Consider the following 18801-nt stretch of genomic DNA (forward strand, 5'->3'; position numbering starts at 1 on the left):
AAAATAAAAATATTGTATTTTATAAAGCCTTTCAATCCTTTAAGTATGTTTTAAAACTAATTAGTTTGTGAAAGACATATCTTTTTTATTGTGTACATAAACTAACTGAGCATCTATAACCTTGTATATTATATACCTCCTACGCGCTGTAAAATTGAATGCCCCGATTATCAAACAGAGTTATCTCCCATATTTATGAATTGTCGCTGTTGCTTGGGTCAAGATTAGTCACATCGGGACCTACACACAGTTTACATTGTACACTCCTGCAAGGGAAGTATATATTTACAAAGTGAAAATGGGTTCTGTTATTAAATATTTATTAGGACTGAAAAACCCATCTCTTGTGGCTAATTTTCAGAAATTTTGTCAAATAGAAATTTTACCTGGAACTGAGTCTGAAAAAAAGGATTCTGAGTCTGACTACCTGTCATCCTCATCTCATGACAGTCATGTGCCTAATGGAGATTTACACCAAAGACTTGCCAAAACCAATGGGTTTGTTCAGAATAATAGCAATGGTGTCATTAATAACGAACACTGTAGTCAAAATGGCTCTATTTACTCAAATAATGTTGACCACCTGGAAAATGTGCAAAAAGACTGTATACAATCAGAGGATAAACACGAGACCAAGTATATTGTGCATAGCAAATTTCTATATTGGACTTTTCGATTGGGAGCAGGATTTGGAAATGAATTCTTTTATTTGACATTTTTCACATTCTGCTTATGGAATCTCAACAGCTTAGTAATGCGACAAATGGTCATTATTTGGCACGCCGGAATGTATTTAGGGCAAGCGGCAAAAGATATAATTGAATGGCCTCGTCCATCTTCACCACCATGTGCCAGGTTAGAGAATAGATACTTGGAAGAATATGGAATGCCGTCAACCCATGCGACTGTTGGGGTTATAATTCCCTTTGGACTAATTATTATTGGCCATAGACATTATGAGGTAACTTATAGACAACTTTCAAGTTTGTGCACTTTCCTATATAAATTTCCTACATGCATGTCACAATGCATATGTTATTAGGTTACAGTAAGAACATGAAGAACGTTCAACGTGTTCAATTACGTTGTTTTTGCCGATTAAGTTAACCGTCAACCGTTGTAAATCATTCATGAAAAACAACTCGAGATCGGTCATGGTAAAAATGTAGCTATGCATACTTTAAACATGTGTAACTTAGCAACCTTAATAGCATGTATTGAGTAAAAGCCCAGAACATCATAAAATGGCCAGCACTTTAGTTTAGAATTTCCTTAACATTATGTCGTTATGAACCAATTCAACTACATTTTTGTACAATGAAACATACATTGTGCATCAGTATATATATATATATAAAGACCAATTAGGCAACACATCTTTGTTAACAATATCATTGCATGTAGGTAAGGTCTAAAATTCCAAAAGTGGGCTTAGTATAAAAAAAAGTAGCTACAACGTACATGTACAAGTATTTTGTTTTTATGAGCTGCTGATTTATATATTTATATAGGTGTCTTCAGAGTAGGTATCTATTTTTCTTGATACATAACCTACAACTGCAACTGTAATGTGTTTTTCTAGGATGTGGAAATTTCTTTTCACCAATTGTCATGGAGTCGATTCTTCAAGTTGCCGAAATGTCTTAGAAAACGTGGTAAAAACACATTACCTCCAGCATTTGTACATGTTCTTACATGTACAAAATGTACAATATACATGTACTTTACATAAATTTGTAATGAATTAAATATTACAGGTCAAAACATACATATGTACATGTATGCTACAGTTTCATTTTTTAATTACTCAATGTCTGTTGCAGATTTACAAAATGTATGTTACAAATGTATCTATCAGAAAACAAGTTATTAACAAAGGTCCATGCTACATGTACATAAAATTGAGAATGGAAATGGGGAATGTGCCAAAGAGAACAACCCGACCATAGAAAAAAAGAACAGCAGAAGGTCACCAACAGGTCTTCAATGTAGCGAGAAATTCCCGCACCCGGAGGCGTCCTTCAACTGGCCCAAAAACAAATACATGTATATACTAGTTCAGTGATAATGAACGCCATACTAATTTCCAAATTGTACACAAGATACTAAAATTAAAATAATACAAGACTAACAAAGGCCAGAGGCTCCTATCTTGGGACAGGTGCAAAAATGCAGCGGGGTTAAACATGTTTGTGAGATCTCAACCCTCCCCCTATACCTCTAGATGTAGAAAAGTAAACGCATAACAATACGCACATTAAAATTCAGTTCAAGAGAAGTCCGAGTCTGATGTCAGAAGATGTAACCAAAGAAAATAAACAAAATGACAATAATACATAAATAACAACAGTCTACTAGCAGTTAACTGACATGCCAGCTCCAGACTTCAATTAAACTGACTGAAAGATTATCATTTCATCATATGAACACCAGGCACAATCCTTCCCGTTAGGGGTTTAGTATCATACCATCATAACATATATGAGAAGAACATAACCCGTGTCATGCCAACAACTGGTTTTTGAATAAATGTGTTTAGTTCCGATGCAAAGACCCTATAAGTGAATCAATATTAACGCCAAAATATGCAATCTTTAATGACCTGACAACAGTATCGTAACTATATCATGTATATCCCTTCTTAATATGTCTATTCAAAGCTTAAGGTTTTGTTAGTTTTTGAGGTGAATACTGACACCTTTGTGCTTTATAAAGAATATTTCCATAAAAAATTGGATGTGAAATACCTGAACGTATAAGAAGTCTGCATGTTGAGCTATATTTACGAATGATGTCCTTATACCGATGATAAAATTTAGTAAATGTTTTGACTAGTTTGTGATATCGAAAACCCTGGTGTAATAATTTTTCAGTAATACATAAATTTCTCTCGTTAAAATCTAAAACATTGTTACATACATGTACATTTACATAAATTTTGTTTAGAGGCCAGCTGAAGCCCAACTCAACATGCTCAAGGTGTTGGATTTTCTTGCTGTGTTGAAGACCCATTGGTAGCTTTCAAAGCCTTTTAAGGGCCTTTGGTCAGATTAATGTTGTTTCTTAGACCCATTCTCCATTTCCATTCTCAATTTTAAGGCAACTACAATGTGTACTGATCTTATTCTTGATTTTTAACATTTTCAAAGGTCTTCTAAATAAACATGGTAATTAAAAGACCTGTCAAATTAGATGCAAGGTTGCCTGTAAAAAAAACCATGGTCATCAGGTCCTAGATTGGATTTGACCATCATGATGTTTATGATGTTGGAGCCTCATTATTGTTTGAGGAAAGATTTCTTCAGTCATTTGTTTTTCAGTGTTTCTTAAAAATAGCACTAATTAATCATGTTCAATGATGTAGGCTAAAGATTGTCCAGTGAATGGGATAAGACCATTGGTTTTCCTGTTTGAATGGTTTTACACTAGTAAATTTTTTACAAAAATGTTTTAAGCCCTTTATACATTTTGTAGCTTGCTGTTAGTTGTGAGCCAATGCTACGTGTTGAAAACTTAACTTTGACCTATAATGGTTTACTTTTACAAATTGTGACCTGGATTATGTGGATGGAGAGTTGCCTTGTTGGCACTCATACCTCATCTTCTTATATCTAATTTATAGATATTTAAATTTCATTTCATGGCTCAAAATTTCTGCACACAAGCCTTCAAAAAAAAGATTATTTTTTAGTTGAAAATTCAAATGCATAAATTCTTTGTTGACTTGTGACCCATCAAATCCCCCAAAATAGGTATCCCATGAAAAATAAGGAATCAACAGTCATGACAGTCAGGCATCATTATTTTGAAATACTGTAGTAGAAAATCTTAAATAAAAAGCAGAACACTGACTGTCATGACTGAGAACAAGGTTTCCCACTTGTTAAGGAAATAACAGAAAGTTTTGTCATCAACTATACATAAAGGGTTTAACATCCTCTTCCTTTAATGATGGAAATTACATATAGTTTTCTGATTTGTAATGCAATCACAACAAATCTCCTTATTTTGATATTCAAAGAAACCAAAGTAAAAGATTGCTTGTTAATTCAATTCAAAACTGGAAAATAAATACTGAACGGTCTGACCCAAGTTTTAAATGCAAGACAAACAAACAAAGAATTATGAAGAAAGTAAGGCAGTCACACATGTTATGCATGTAGAAAATTTTCTTTCATGGGTTATCGGTACATGTATGTCCATACATAACAATATTAGGTATACATGTTCTAACATTAAATGTGAAGGATAAACTCTCTGAAGTGTAGCATGCTGTAAGAGTACAAAATCTTCAGGAAAAACTTTGTCACAAAATATTCATAAAATTAGTAGTAAAATTTCAAACACCCACATAGGGGATGATATATAATGTACCTGTATATAAGTACAACACATGAATATTACCCGGAATTTAAATGTGAAATAATGTCAACATAATTTAAATGCCACAGACAGTATTAGCATTTTTATCATTGTGATCAATATGGTGAATTTTAAACCCATGATTGATTAAAATTTATTGATAGCAATATATCCATGTTTTGTCCTTGGTGGTTCTTTATACATGTATTTGCTTTCTTTGAAAAAAGAAGTGCATGCATATTTTATTCAGGTCATACCCTCTCTTTATTGTTACAACTGACACAATTTTTGATAATGAAATAAAAAGTAGGAAACAAATGTAGAACCCTTAGTTTACAGACACTTAATATACATATTTTATACCTGTAGACAGTTGACATAGATTTTGTACAAATGTATATATAACTACGTATACAAACAATATAAACAATTGATATAGATTTTACATAGCTTAGCATAATTAATTTAATTTTCCATTTGAACATGTTATAAACCACTTTCAATAATTGATGATACTTGAGTATATAAATAGATATCAGGCTGTCTGTGGGTGATGACCAACTTCTGTTCACACAAAATTAAACATGATATATACAACATGATGTTTACAAACAGGGTCAAGGATTAAACTTTTCTATAATACATGTAGTATATATGTTACAGTAAATAGATGAAATTAGGAATTACATGTAATTACTAAAATTTAGGAATTACATGTAATCCCCAATGCACTTAGTAAATACAAGTAATTCCTGAAACAGCCCAGTTATTACCAGTAATTACTAATTTTAAAACGATTTTTTACACCTATTTACTAACTGTTAAAACAATGTCGTAATATGGTCAGCTGATCAAAAGTTATGGTAATACCAACTATAGAAGATCAGTGAGTACTCTTAAAAAGTGATTAGCCTAATTTAAAATGTACCTTTTTGTTAAAGGAGCATTAGCTACGAGATATACAAAAAATAGAATATGATTTTTTTTTGTTCAATCATTATTGAAAATGATATAGTGAAATTATATTTTTAGCAGTCAATGTTGCAAGTGAATAATTGGACCTCAATGAATACGTATGCACGTGACCTTCAATTTAACCCCTAGCTGGAGATATGTTACCGATGTATATACTTTTGCTGTTAGTCGCAGGATCAACAAAAATGGGAAAAAAATATTAAAATTTTCCTCCAGATACTATCTTTTGACTAGTACTGTAAGAAACTTCTGTCCAAAGTTCGTTAAAATTCAGGATGGTTTATGAAATCTAATTAATGTTTAACAAAAAACTGCAGAGTGTGTGTAAAATTAACTGAGGAAAAAACGAAGTCCATTTATAATTAAGGTATTACGAAAAAGGATTTTTTTACAAACTCTACTTCTGGGTATTATCTTATGATCATAAACAAGCTTCTGTCCAAGTTTGGTAGAAATCCAGGATATTCTGAGACAGTTATTAAAATTCTACAATCTAACCACAATGTGAATGTAATGTTAACTGACATAAAAACTAAGTGCATTTATAAATAAAATACAGAAAAATTTATTTTATTTTTACAAAAATTACTTCTTGAAAATGATTTTATGATCATAAACAAGCTTCTGTTCAAGTTTGGTAGAAATCCAGGATAATATAAGAAAGTTATCAAAATGTTAAGAACTTTAACCACATAGTGAATATGTGTGGACGCTGATGACGACAGAATGGTTTGCTATGTCTCGCTTTTGCGACAATAGTCGCAGTTTCGACAAAAAGAAACAGAATGACAACATTGAAAGTAACACAAAAGGGATGGACCAATTATATATAAAAAAGAAGATACGGTATGATTGCCAATAAGACAACTATCCACAAAAGACCAAAAAGACACAGACAGTAACAACTATAGATCACCGTACAGCCTTCAACAATGAGCAAAGCCCATACCGCATAGTCAGCTATAATAGGCCCCGATTAGACAATGTAAAACAATTCAAACGAGAAAACTAACGGCCATATTTATGTAAACAAATGAACAAAAAACAAATATGTAACACATTATAAACAAAGACAACCACTGAATTACAGGCTCCTGATTATTTAGTTGACTTATACGATCCACAAAAAGATGATTCTTATACAAGTAAAAACGATGATACAATTTTGCTGGAGGTTTATAAGCTTAAGTTTGGAGGTCTTGAAAAACTCATAAAAAAGAGAAACACAGAAATATGAAATGTGACTCTTAACACCATCAAAGTGTATAAATTTGTTTGTGAAGAATGTCAGCTTCATCGCAACAGTCTGACAAAAGAAGTCTTAAAATTAATAAGCCCATTTTGTAAAAGGAATTTAACTTGTGGCATTGGGCAAGTATGTCTGATGGAGATTTTGATTTAAAGAAATTATGAGATTTTTTAAAAGCACTATCAAGATTATTCAACCAAATTTGGCATTATCGAATGTCTATCAGCAAAAAGAGGTGACTAAGTTGCCTATTAACTTCTCACAATTTAATGCATTTCTCAATAGTGGATTGATATCATTGTCTTGTATGCGGAAAATGATTTTTACAGAGTTCCAAAACTGTTAAAACAACCATTTTCCAGTTTCAGTTACAAACACTAAATAGTATACACTTTTGATGTGCCTTATATTCCGTAATCCTTAATTAAGTAAGCCCTAAAAAACCCTTTTATTTTCTTATTTGGTATCTTGAATTATATCTTTAATTTAATAACAAAAATATCATGTTAGTAAATAGCTGTAAAAATGACCAAAAAAATCAGTGAATACCAGTAATCACTGAAACAACTAGTAAATACATGTAATTACTAAATTGGCTAGTAATTACAGGTATTTACTGAAATGTTTAGTAATTACGTGTAATTCCTAATTTCACCTATTTACTGTAACATATATAATGACACTATATATTTCATTTAAGACTTGTTTATATAAATTGTAATTATAATCATGATAATAATCCACAGAAGATCATGTATAAATCCTTTGCAGTTATATAATTAGGTGCTCTGGAATTGGGTACATGATATGGATATTTTTTTTGTCAATTTTTGCTTAAAATATTAAATGTTCTATGCTTAAAATGTATACATGTACATGTATCTATCAATTCTTGGAATGTACATGAATCACCTAGTTTCAAGTAATATTACCATCTCTGATCGATACAAACCCTTATTTTACTACATTTGTACATCCATATTTTTTTCTCTCATTAGATAAGGTTGTATCAGAGTTAAAATGTAGTAGATTCACTTCAAACTAGGTGAAGCTTGCACATTAGTGATAGATACATATGGTTGTTGCCTAACTTTACATGACAGTATTGATCATGAGCTGGGCCAGATGGGCAGCGGTAGAGAGTTCTCTGTCTGTTCCCTAAATGCAGTGTTTACTAATTATTGGTCCTGAATTGTACTAGATAGGTTGCTATATAGCTATAGGGGTTCCCTATCTTGCTTATGTGGAGTTTTTACTGAATTTGTTACATATCAAGTTAATACATTTATCATATATGCATTGAAAAGGAGGGGACTGGATCGTAACCCCTAGCTAACAAAGATGCCATATATATATGTAGCTTCATAATGGAGGGGAACTTCCCCTAAACAACCTTAATCCACCTCTGGTATACTGTAAATTCAGAAATTGTTGCAAGGCGTCAGAGTTGTAAACACAATAATTTAAACTCACATTTTCAAATATGTATGAATCAGACAGGATTTTTCTCAAATTTTTAAAATTTAAAATCGCATTTAAGTCAAAAATGACAAAATCGCAGTAATAAATGCACACAATATTTTCTAAATTTTAGAGTATATTATCAAGTAATTTCAACAGTTCCACAAAAAATAGAAAATTTCAAACAAAAACAACTATAGGAAACAACATTGATTAGGTCAAAGACTCTAAGGTGATATTGACTTCTGAAATACTGTAGAGTACATGTATGTTTAGTTAGATACAATGTGTTTATATAAAATTGAATGTTTTATATAAACTTATGTTATCATAGTTGTAAAAGTTAAAAATAATCTAATTGCATGTTGTTTTTTTTTCAGTTTGATTTCCCCCTTCCATTAATAGTTGCATTTTTTTGGGCAACAGTTTGTGGACTGAGTCGAATTTATTTGGGAATGCATTCAGTTTTGGTAAGTTTCTGGTCAAATAATAAGTAACAAAATAAGTAGGTGTGGTATGATAGTCAATGAGACAACTATCCACCGAAATTAAAATGAAGTAGATGTAAGCAATTAAAGGCAACTGTATGGCCTTCAGAAAAATCCCTATATGGTATAGTTGCCTATAAAAGGCCCTGACAGGAAAAAAAAAGAACAAGTCAACATGTTCAACTGAGAAAACTAATTTTATGAAAAACAAATATGATGGACCTAAACCAATGACAACAGCTGAACTACAGGCTCCTGTCTTTGGCACATAAAGAATGTTGCAGGGATAAACATGTATGTGAGTGGTCAACCCTCCCCTTTCATTATTATTAATATTGTGTTAGGAATCCAAAATTATTAGACAGCAATAATTAATTATAATGGTGTAATTTTGTATATGTTTAAAATGAAGAATAAAGTAACATACTTTCCCTTATGAATAAAAGAATGAGTTGGGAATTCGCCAGTGAGAGAGCATAAAGAACCTGTGCATACATGTATCATATGCAGCTTCTATACATACTCTGTCACAGTGTTTGTGAGTTCCAACCCTGAACATGGCAGGTGGGAATGACTCCAAACTAGATAGAGTAGTTTTCTAGCCTAGGGTTACTTTTTCTCTCCTTGCACTCTGGCTTCCCCATCAATAAGAAACCAGCAAATATTCAAAAGTAGTGTAAAACACCAATAAGGAAATGTGGTATTATTTTCATTGAGACATGCAAACACATGTCTGTTTTGGTTTGTTGGTGTTGTTAGTTACTGCCTTATGACACCCTACATCATGTAGTTTGCCTTCTAACTGTAATAGGATACATGTGAAAGCATAAGAATATAGTATGCCAATGTAGATTTAGGACCCTAGTTGTGTGTGGCGTTTTATACATATGAATTGATTAGTGTTTGTTCGTGAGAGGCTTTAATAATTAACATAATTTTTGAACAATTAAACATAGATATAGGAAGATGTGGTGTGAGTGCCAATGAGACAACTCTCCATCCAAATAACAATTTAAAAAAATAAAACATTATAGGTTAATGTACGCCCTTCAACACGGAGCCTTCGCTCACACTGAACAACAATTTATACAGGGCCCCAAAATTACTAGTGTAAAACCATTCAAACAGGAAAACCAAGGTCTAGTTTATATAAAAAAACAAGAAACACGAATAAATTACATAAACAAACGACAACTACTGTAAATCAGATTTCTGACTTAGGACAGGTTCAAACATTTGCAGCGGGATTAAATGTTTTAATGGTACCAAACCTTCTCCCTTTTTCTGAAACAATAGCATAACATCACAACATAGAAATATCACGATAAAATATCAATTGGCAGGCTTAACTCAATCAAAAAACGTAAATTAATACACTATGAATGAATAAATTTGATCTGCGATATCTGAATGCAAATGCACAGTTAATAAAATATTAGGGACAAACATTCAAGGCCAAAAAGCAAACAAACAAGTCCAAACAAAGCCATGGCAAGACACCACTGCGAAATATTTAACCCTTCGAATTTATCACTTATGAAAAAAAAACGGTTTTAATAATACAAGTAAATCTTGAAGTTTGTACAAATGTAGTAAGAGAGAATTAGAAGATATTCCAAATAATCAAAGCTGGTATTAATAGAAAATGTGCCTAGAATTTTTCTCTACAATTATACACAATTGCCATACCATTGACTTTTGACTATTTAGAAGTCTATAAACATTTGTATTTGTTTTCAGGATGTCATTGTTGGAGCAGCCATTGGAATAATCCTGATCCCACTCATGTTACCATATGTAGAAGCCCTGGATAACTTCCAGATTACCAGCATGTATAGCCCTCTGGTTGTGGTGGGAGGAGAAATATTTTTATTGTACATATACCCAAATGCAACAATTTGGAATACAGCCAAGGGGGATACGGCTACAGTAGTCGGCATCGGAGCTGGTATAGCTGTTGCCACATGGTTGAACTATCAACTAGGTTTTATGATACCATCGGATGTGGCTAAACCATTTCATATACCATCGCTATTTACATTAATATCAATGATACCTTTAGCTGAAGTAAGACATTTAATAGGAATCCTAGTTCTAGTCATTACAAGGGCTGTTGCCAAGCCAGTCACTCACAAACTATTCTGTCTATATTATAATGTAGATAGCAAAGACGAAGAAACACAGAGAAAAATAGGCATGGAAAAACCACAAAAGTTTGCTGCCTACTTCTGTGTGGGTTTCGCCGCTATATTTATAGTCCCTAATCTGTTGCGGCCTTTGGGATTAATGAGAATGTCATTTTATACAGAAATGTAAATGTGTATTGAAACAGTGCAATCAATTAGTTTGTGTTTTTATTTTTTACTTGTAGACTTAGCTGTTTATATATTTGCATTAATTTTATAATGTTTTATAATTATTCCAGGGCCCTGATATTAATGCATGATAAATGTTGGACTACTGTGACAAACCTTATAGGAATGAACTATGGATTCATTTATTGTGGTGGATTCAGGAAAATTTACAATTGTGGCTATTAAAAAGTAAATTAATTTAGTGGTTCACCTTTATCATGTTTACAAGCAAAATCCATAAAAAGAGGCATCTGATGATAAATAATGAATCCACATTATAAATTGTTTATCTTTACCTGGGAAATCCACTAACAGTTGATATCCCCTGAAAAGAATGCACATTGTACAAATGTTGTATTAGACGTAATGGCTAGCATCATTTGATACTTATATTATACCCTGAAAGAAGGGTTTTATATTGAAATTTGTTAAAGAAATTTTACCTCATCTACACCAGTTGTGGTTCAAAGTCCATTTAATTTAAAATAACGATGATAAAGGCAATAATCAGACTTGAGGTACAATTTCACAGATAATCTCTGAAATATTTTTGGAGAACCAATTTAAAGTGGATTGACATGATTGAAGAAAATTTTCTTTGATGTCCTGGTTTTGCAAATATAGCCTTAAAAAAATTGTGTACGTCCTTTATCAATTGAATTCATAGTTCACCTTTTACCCTCCATTACTGTGAAAATAGGGTATCATAGGAATAATAAGGAATCCCCAGAACAAGTAATTGAAATGATGATTTATCATTTTGAAAAATTTTGGACGAGCTAAAAGGGAGTTTTCTATGTTGAAAACACTCAAATGCTGCATGCCCAAGGCCAGTATATTCATGTCATGTTTTAATAGGATTTATGACTAGTAAAATTAAATTCATTTTAATTCATCAGATCAAGGATTTCATACAAAGTATCTGTTAATGATCCTTTGTACATTATTGTATATACTCAACACAGTACACACAAGTGTAGTAGAGCATTGAACATATTTTTCATAAATAAAGACTTATTTTTAGAATATAAGATAACGGGATACTTTGTATAATTATAAGTAATTTTTCAAACATGAAAAAGTACTGTGATGAAATAAAAAAAAAAAAAAAATTGAAATCCCAAATTCAAAGTTCCATTTAAGAAATTTCTGTTTTACGATTACAACATGAAAGTGCTAATATAAAAGTCTTCTAAGTTAAACAGAAAGAGATCAATTTCCTGGTAATACTCAACAAGTTCATGGTTACCTGGCTGTACAATGAATTGGAACAGTTATGTGATATTAATCAATTTAAAATGATCTGGTTTAAAGACCCTCCAAAAGTACTACCTGAACCTTGAGTTTTGATTATTACAAAAACTGTTTTAAATTTCTTCCTGTTATTTAATAAACTTATATATGACAGTTGAGTAATTTCTTTGTAAAGGTAACGTCCTTTCAATGAATACTTCCTTTCAATGCTAAGTAGCTTGATTTGATAATTTTTTCAACAATATATATACATGTACAAAACTGTCATAAATACTATGAAAATTTTATAATAAAATCATAAATATACACATGTATCAAACTGTAATATACTGTGATAATTTTTATGTTTAAATTCATGAAGAACTAGATACTGGTATAAAATTGTCAAAAATTAATTAAATCTGGAGGTAGATGCTGGTTATTCAAAAATTTGATTATTTTGTGAACGATTTTTATACTACATTCCTTCTGTTCTGATAGCAATTGATATTTCACACTGTCCATTTTCTAGATGTGTCAATTGTTGACTTAGATTTTGTTCAATAAATGTGATATAATGTTTCTCATTTGTGTATTATATACATTGGGGCCTGTACATTTGTACCATGACCTCATGAACTTGATCACATGCTTAATCCTGAAAAAAATGAAGAACTGCATTAACATTTATAAGTTATTTTTATGTTGCTTGTACTTATTTTAACACAAAACACATTAAATTAAATATTAAAATATATTTTCCTCAAGTAACTGTAAGATGTATTTTGCATTTTGTTTTAGTCTTGTTGCTGTCTAATAGATATATAATTAACTATACAACTCATTTACTTGGCACAATGGTGCCATTATATGTATTTGAATATCATGCATTTGTCATGCTTTAATCATAATATCAGGTAAAATTGCTATAAGCACACCCTTCAAAATTAAATCGATCATTCTGTTTTCAAATTAAAAAAAATTATATTGAATATCTCTGTCATAAAAGTTAATGTCACCTTGGATTTTAAATTGGTTTTATGCACCCAATGTACTAATAAAAAGTTACAACAGGTGAGGTACTATGGGCTGACTTTAGTAACCCAGTTTTGTAATCAAAACTGTTATAAACTTTGCACATGGTGTCATTACTTAACTTACTGAACTTTGAACCTTTGTATGTACCGGTAAGCTTCAATCAGGTGACACAGGTATTTGCCTTTCCTTTGACCTTTAGGTTATATAACATGACATGATATTTTTCTGTTTCTATATTGTAATAGATAATAGAAAGTAGGTCTATCAGAAACATTGGAAATCTGATTAAAACATTTTTGATTTGATTATTGTAAAAACTCATTCATAAGTACATTTAATAAAATCATTAGAGAAATGTTTTGTATGTCCGTAATTCCTAGATATTCATTAAATAATTATCCAGTTATGACCTTCCGGTGATTATTTCATATGCATGTGTACATAAAAATTAGGACCATATATATTTGTCTGATAGATAAGTGTCATGAAATATGGACAAAAGATTGTATTTGACCAATTAATTATTGATAAAGAAGAGCCAATGTAACAATAGTTGTATGGTCAACTTTGACTTATATCTTTTATATAAGATATAAGCTCCTTATAGAGATTTAATATATTGAGGTCAGGTGATAAATGGACAAAAGGTTATATTTGACTAATTAATTACTGAAAAATAAGAGCTAGTAGACGGACTTAGATGTATCTTTTCCATAAGAATTAAGCTTCTTATAGAGATTGTGTTTTGAGGCCATGTGAAATTAGTTCCTTGATTTTTTTTCTAACTCACAAATGATGTAAAATTTCAAAATAGGAACAATTTTTTTTTCAAGCATAAAAGTGAATAATTGACGAATACACATTACTTTTTTTGGGGACGCCTGTTTGCGTTGAAGGAAAAGTTTCTCATAAATGATTTTTAAGAAGAGGTTATAATGAACAAGTAGTGAACTGGAATTTTATTTTAAAAAGGTATTATTCCATGAAATTATACATGCATATATATATATATGGATTTAAGGCATTATTGAACATGTTGAATGAAATATAAAAAGACCTCTCCCAATTTTTAATTCTTTGAAATAACTTTCACTTGAGAACAAATAACAGACATGAACTATTAAAACATATACATATATTATAGAATATATTGATGTAAAGTCTTTCAGTCAGAAGATACTCATTATAAATTCATCATTAATAATTTTTGCTTTGAACCATGTCTTATTTATGGATTTCTATTTTACATGTTTGTTTTGCTATACAAAATGTAAATATATGAAGACTTAAGAGGGGAATGTTTCAGTTTCAGCAAGTATACATTCAAATGTTTGATTGATAAATAGCTTAACAAGATGGCTGCCACCAAGGTTAAATGAGGCCAGAGAGTTTGTGAAAGGAAAAAGGGGAGGGAAAACAAAAGCTTGCTTTACGGTTAGATGCTTATTGTCCAGGTACACATGTTACATGGTAATTTCCAATCAAAACCTTTGTTTCCCAATTACAGAGTATATGAAGAGCATATAAGGTCCACTGGAAGACAATATTACCCAACATGTTCACATTATTTTAAAGCCTCCAAGTTTTTGGCGAAGAAGTAGCTAATTTTAAAATCTTAAATGTGATCCTCAAGGTTTGCAAACAACAGCCTGCCTCCTTGCACTTGAGTTAAGCAGGCTATCACAAAACCAAAGAAGCAGTTCATAGAGAAATCTGCTTTGTTTGATACTTTGTTTATTGTCAGTATTTCAAAGTAAAAAATGCTTGAAGCTTTTGATCACTATCAATCGATCAACTTAAGTCAAACCTATATATAAAGTTCATCCTTGGGACAAGAGAAAATTGATATGTCCATGTGATTGAGGTTCAACTGTATAAATATTACTACAGCGGGACAAGGAGAGCATGACCTGACAACACAAGTTTCAACCATGTTAAAAGAAATTGAAGTAATTTAATTCTTTATAAGAATTTCCTTCTTCCCAAAGAAAGAAAACCCAGTTGATATTGAGTGTGTTTTTGCTTGTTATGATCTTGACCAGTTATTATATATGTATGTGAAAGTCTATTGTATGTAAATTTTACATTGTATATTGTTCAGGCTTATGATTGTACAAATTCATATGGTTAATTCATTTATTTATTTTTGTCTCTGTCAAAAAATGTCTCATTGATTTTTAACACCTTTCCTATTTAAAATAGATTGTATTCCCAAATAACCTTGTGTTTATGTCAATTTTTTTATGAAAAGAAAATGAGTTGTTATACTTAGAATTTTTAAAGTCTAACACAGGAAGTAGATATTAGATAAAAAAAATAATACGGTTTTTAAGTGCAACAAAGGAAGTTAACATTGATTAGGCTGTTCTAAATTATTTCAATGTTTAAAAGTCAACACGGCAATACATTGTACCTGCAATAAAGGTAGAAGCTAAACAGTTTATAAAAAATATTAAATTGGGAAAGAATGACAAAATTAACTGTTGAATGACATTATTTTTCATTTTTTAATTTGAAAAAAAAACCAAGTAAAATAGTTTTTAAATGAAATATAAATGAATTTTTTTGTGTGTTTTTTTTTTTTTTTTTTTTAAATATTTAACTTTTATTTTTAAGTCTAAAAATTTAATTTATTAAGTGACATTTCAAACTATTATGACTGTAAACAATTAATTAGATATAAATAGTTCAACCTTACTTAAGTTCAACACAATATCATTTTTTCTTTCTTTCTGAACCCTATTATGACAGGATTTTAAAATTCGAGTCATATTTGGATGATAATAATTGTTATGTAATAGTATGTGATCCTTTGACCTTTCATTGTTTACATACAACATTAGTAGTTTAGTACATATAACTCCCAATAATTAAGTCAATCAGGACACTGACTGGGAAAAGGACATCCTAAATAGGTTTATATGTTTTAGATCAACAAAATCTTTTCTGGTATTTCTTTTTTTATATATATATATTTTTGATACATGCAGCAATATGCATGATCAGGGTAAACAGTAAAATTTTGAAAAGCAAAATAAAATGTCTATATCTTAATGGATTTTGATTGGCTATTTTCCTGCTGAAAGTTTGGGTGTCGCCTACCAGTACTCGAGCATCCTCCATTAATAAAATCTTCCCACCATGATATAGACAAGAGTGCAATGAATTGTGTTAATCACCAAAAATCAATCAATCAAGCAAGTAAACCAGTTCCTTTTAAATTGTAAATGTTAGTCCTCAAATGGATGTTTTTGAATTTTCTGCTAAGCAAGGAGGATAAAATGTCTGTGAAACAAGTCTATTATATTATATGTAGCTTTAAATGCAAAGTTTAAGTGACAATATTTTTTTTTAGATTTCAAAGGCGAAATAAAGTTATTAACTTTAGACAAATTTATTTTTGGGAATCGTGTGGTTTCATAATGGCATTGAAAAAACCAAAGAACATAAAAATGAAATATTAGATCTTGAAAAAAAGATGAGATTAAGATCCTAGAGGTGCCCTCTATGATGGGCAAATAACCTTTGGATATTTTTGTGGTGAGAATAGCATGATTGTAAAATAGATGAAGTTCCTGAAAGGTAGTGACAAGAAGAAATTTAAATGTTTATTTTATTATTAATGGAAAACAGTTTAAGGTAGAATGGTACTTTTGTAATTATTGGCAATCAAAAATTGCAGTTAAAGATTAAGCTTTACCATCCTAGTATTAAAATCAGAACACATTTATTTTATTCTTTTATAATATATATTTCAAAGTCAAAGTTCATAATCTGAAATATACAACTGCAGTTCATTGCATAGTTTAAATACAAATATGAATATTATTAAGAACAACTGACTTTATAGAAAGGTATTATATGTATAAGAAATCCTATGTAGGTAAAATGCCTTGTAGAAGTGAGAAAGATATGTTCATACTTCTTGCTGTGATATTTGTGACTGGCAATGTATTTGTTTTTTCTGTGAACAAAGTTAATAAAATTCATATCGTTATTTCTTTCTTGTGTATTCAATTTCTTTTAGCAAAGAATGATAATAATTATGATAAACAATAGTAAAGATGGTGATGATTTATTAGTGTTCAACATCAAGTGGCAAGTATTACATGCTTATTAGGACAAGTAGTTCAGTGGCTGTCATTGGTTCATGTCTGTCATATTTGTTGTTGGTTAATTGTTTTGTTATAAGTTTGGTTATTTGTTATTTTAATTTATTGTTTCATATTTTTTACGTCTGAGTGTTTTATAGATAACTATATTGTATGGGGTTTTTTTTCAATGCAGAAGACTACGGTAAGATCTATTTCATTTGAACCAAGGGTGTCGCTCATCCAGTTTTTCAACATGCTAGTTTACAAGATAACAGACAGAAAATAAGACAAGTTCTCCTACCAGAAGACATTGTTATGACTTAGCTTAACCCATCTTTGCTCTATCATAAAAAATACTGTGTGCTTAGCCCATAAGCAGCAGAAACAAATTTTCCAGGTTATGGTTTACAAGTATCAGTATCTGATTAAATTATTTGAAAAAAGGCTATTGAATTATTTGTAATTACATCCTACAATATCAACTTTAATGCACTAAATGCACATATGGACAATAAATGTCTCTTCAGTGATGCTCATGTCTGATGTTTGAAAATCTTAAACCTAATAAAAATGTTGAAGAGGTAATAAAACCAATAGAACCAAAGTCAAATTCTGACAAGGGATGAGACATGCATTCCTTAATTTAAAAGATTTTAAAATTTTATATATAAAGCAAATTTATATAAATAGTAGTACAGAATCCTTTTCAAAACTACCAAAATAGACCTATTTCCCTTATACAGATATGTGCATCATTGGGGGACATTGGTATGTTGTTCTTTTATATGTTTGATAGTGAAAGATGGGCAAATACAAAACCCTAAATCAGCTGTATTTAGGCCAATTAAAATTAATTGGTAGATTTTCATCCCCGCCCGCCCCTCTGAAATCGTCCCGCCCCGATTTTTTTTATTTTGAAAAAAATTTCGATTTCCGGATTTGTTCATCTCCGTTTCCCGTAACCGTCAAAAATTGTGTTTCCTTCCAAACTTCCTGTTTCAAATTTTGAAATAAAAATTAAAAAATAAAATCCTCCCACCCGCCCCATTTTTTTCAAAAATTTGGATGAAAATCTACTAATTAATTTTAGTTGGCCTTATAGACCTTTTAGTTATTAATTTATCTTCATCATCAGGAATACATGGAGCAAACCTTACAAAATGTCTTAATGAATGAATACATGATGTACATTGGGAGCTACAGAAGAAATTGTTTAAAAGGTAACAATGTCGGAAAACTAAATGTTTTCTTCCCCTAACATATATGAAATATTTCCAACTGGACATGAAGCAAGCTACAATCATCACCATTAAATCACTTGAAGATCTAATGCCTTTGGTAGATATATATTCACAATGGCGCTCATACCTCTTCAACCTCGTACTTTATTTGGCCTTATTAATTTTTGTTTATTTGAGCCTCACTGATGAGTCTTTTGTAGACAAAATATATGCCCAGTGCACACAAATTCTAATCATGGTATCTTTGAAAATTTTATCTAACCACATCTCTTTAGTTTAATGTTATGCAATGAAGAAAGACACAAA

General features: G+C 30.7%; 1 protein-coding gene across 1 annotated transcript; it reads left to right on the top strand.

Annotated features, from left to right (window-relative positions):
- Positions 1-200: 200 nt before the first annotated feature.
- On the top strand, positions 201-17157 carry LOC143069595 (sphingosine-1-phosphate phosphatase 2-like). Its single transcript, XM_076244311.1, has 3 exons — positions 201-961; positions 8428-8517; positions 10276-17157. Exons 1-3 carry the CDS (start codon positions 299-301, stop codon positions 10849-10851), a joined length of 1329 nt encoding a protein of 442 aa, XP_076100426.1. The 5' UTR covers positions 201-298; the 3' UTR covers positions 10852-17157.
- Positions 17158-18801: the final 1644 nt, after the last annotated feature.

This window comes from Mytilus galloprovincialis, chromosome 3, assembly GCF_965363235.1.
Source record: "Mytilus galloprovincialis chromosome 3, xbMytGall1.hap1.1, whole genome shotgun sequence".
Taxonomy (NCBI): Eukaryota; Metazoa; Mollusca; class Bivalvia; order Mytilida; family Mytilidae; genus Mytilus; species Mytilus galloprovincialis.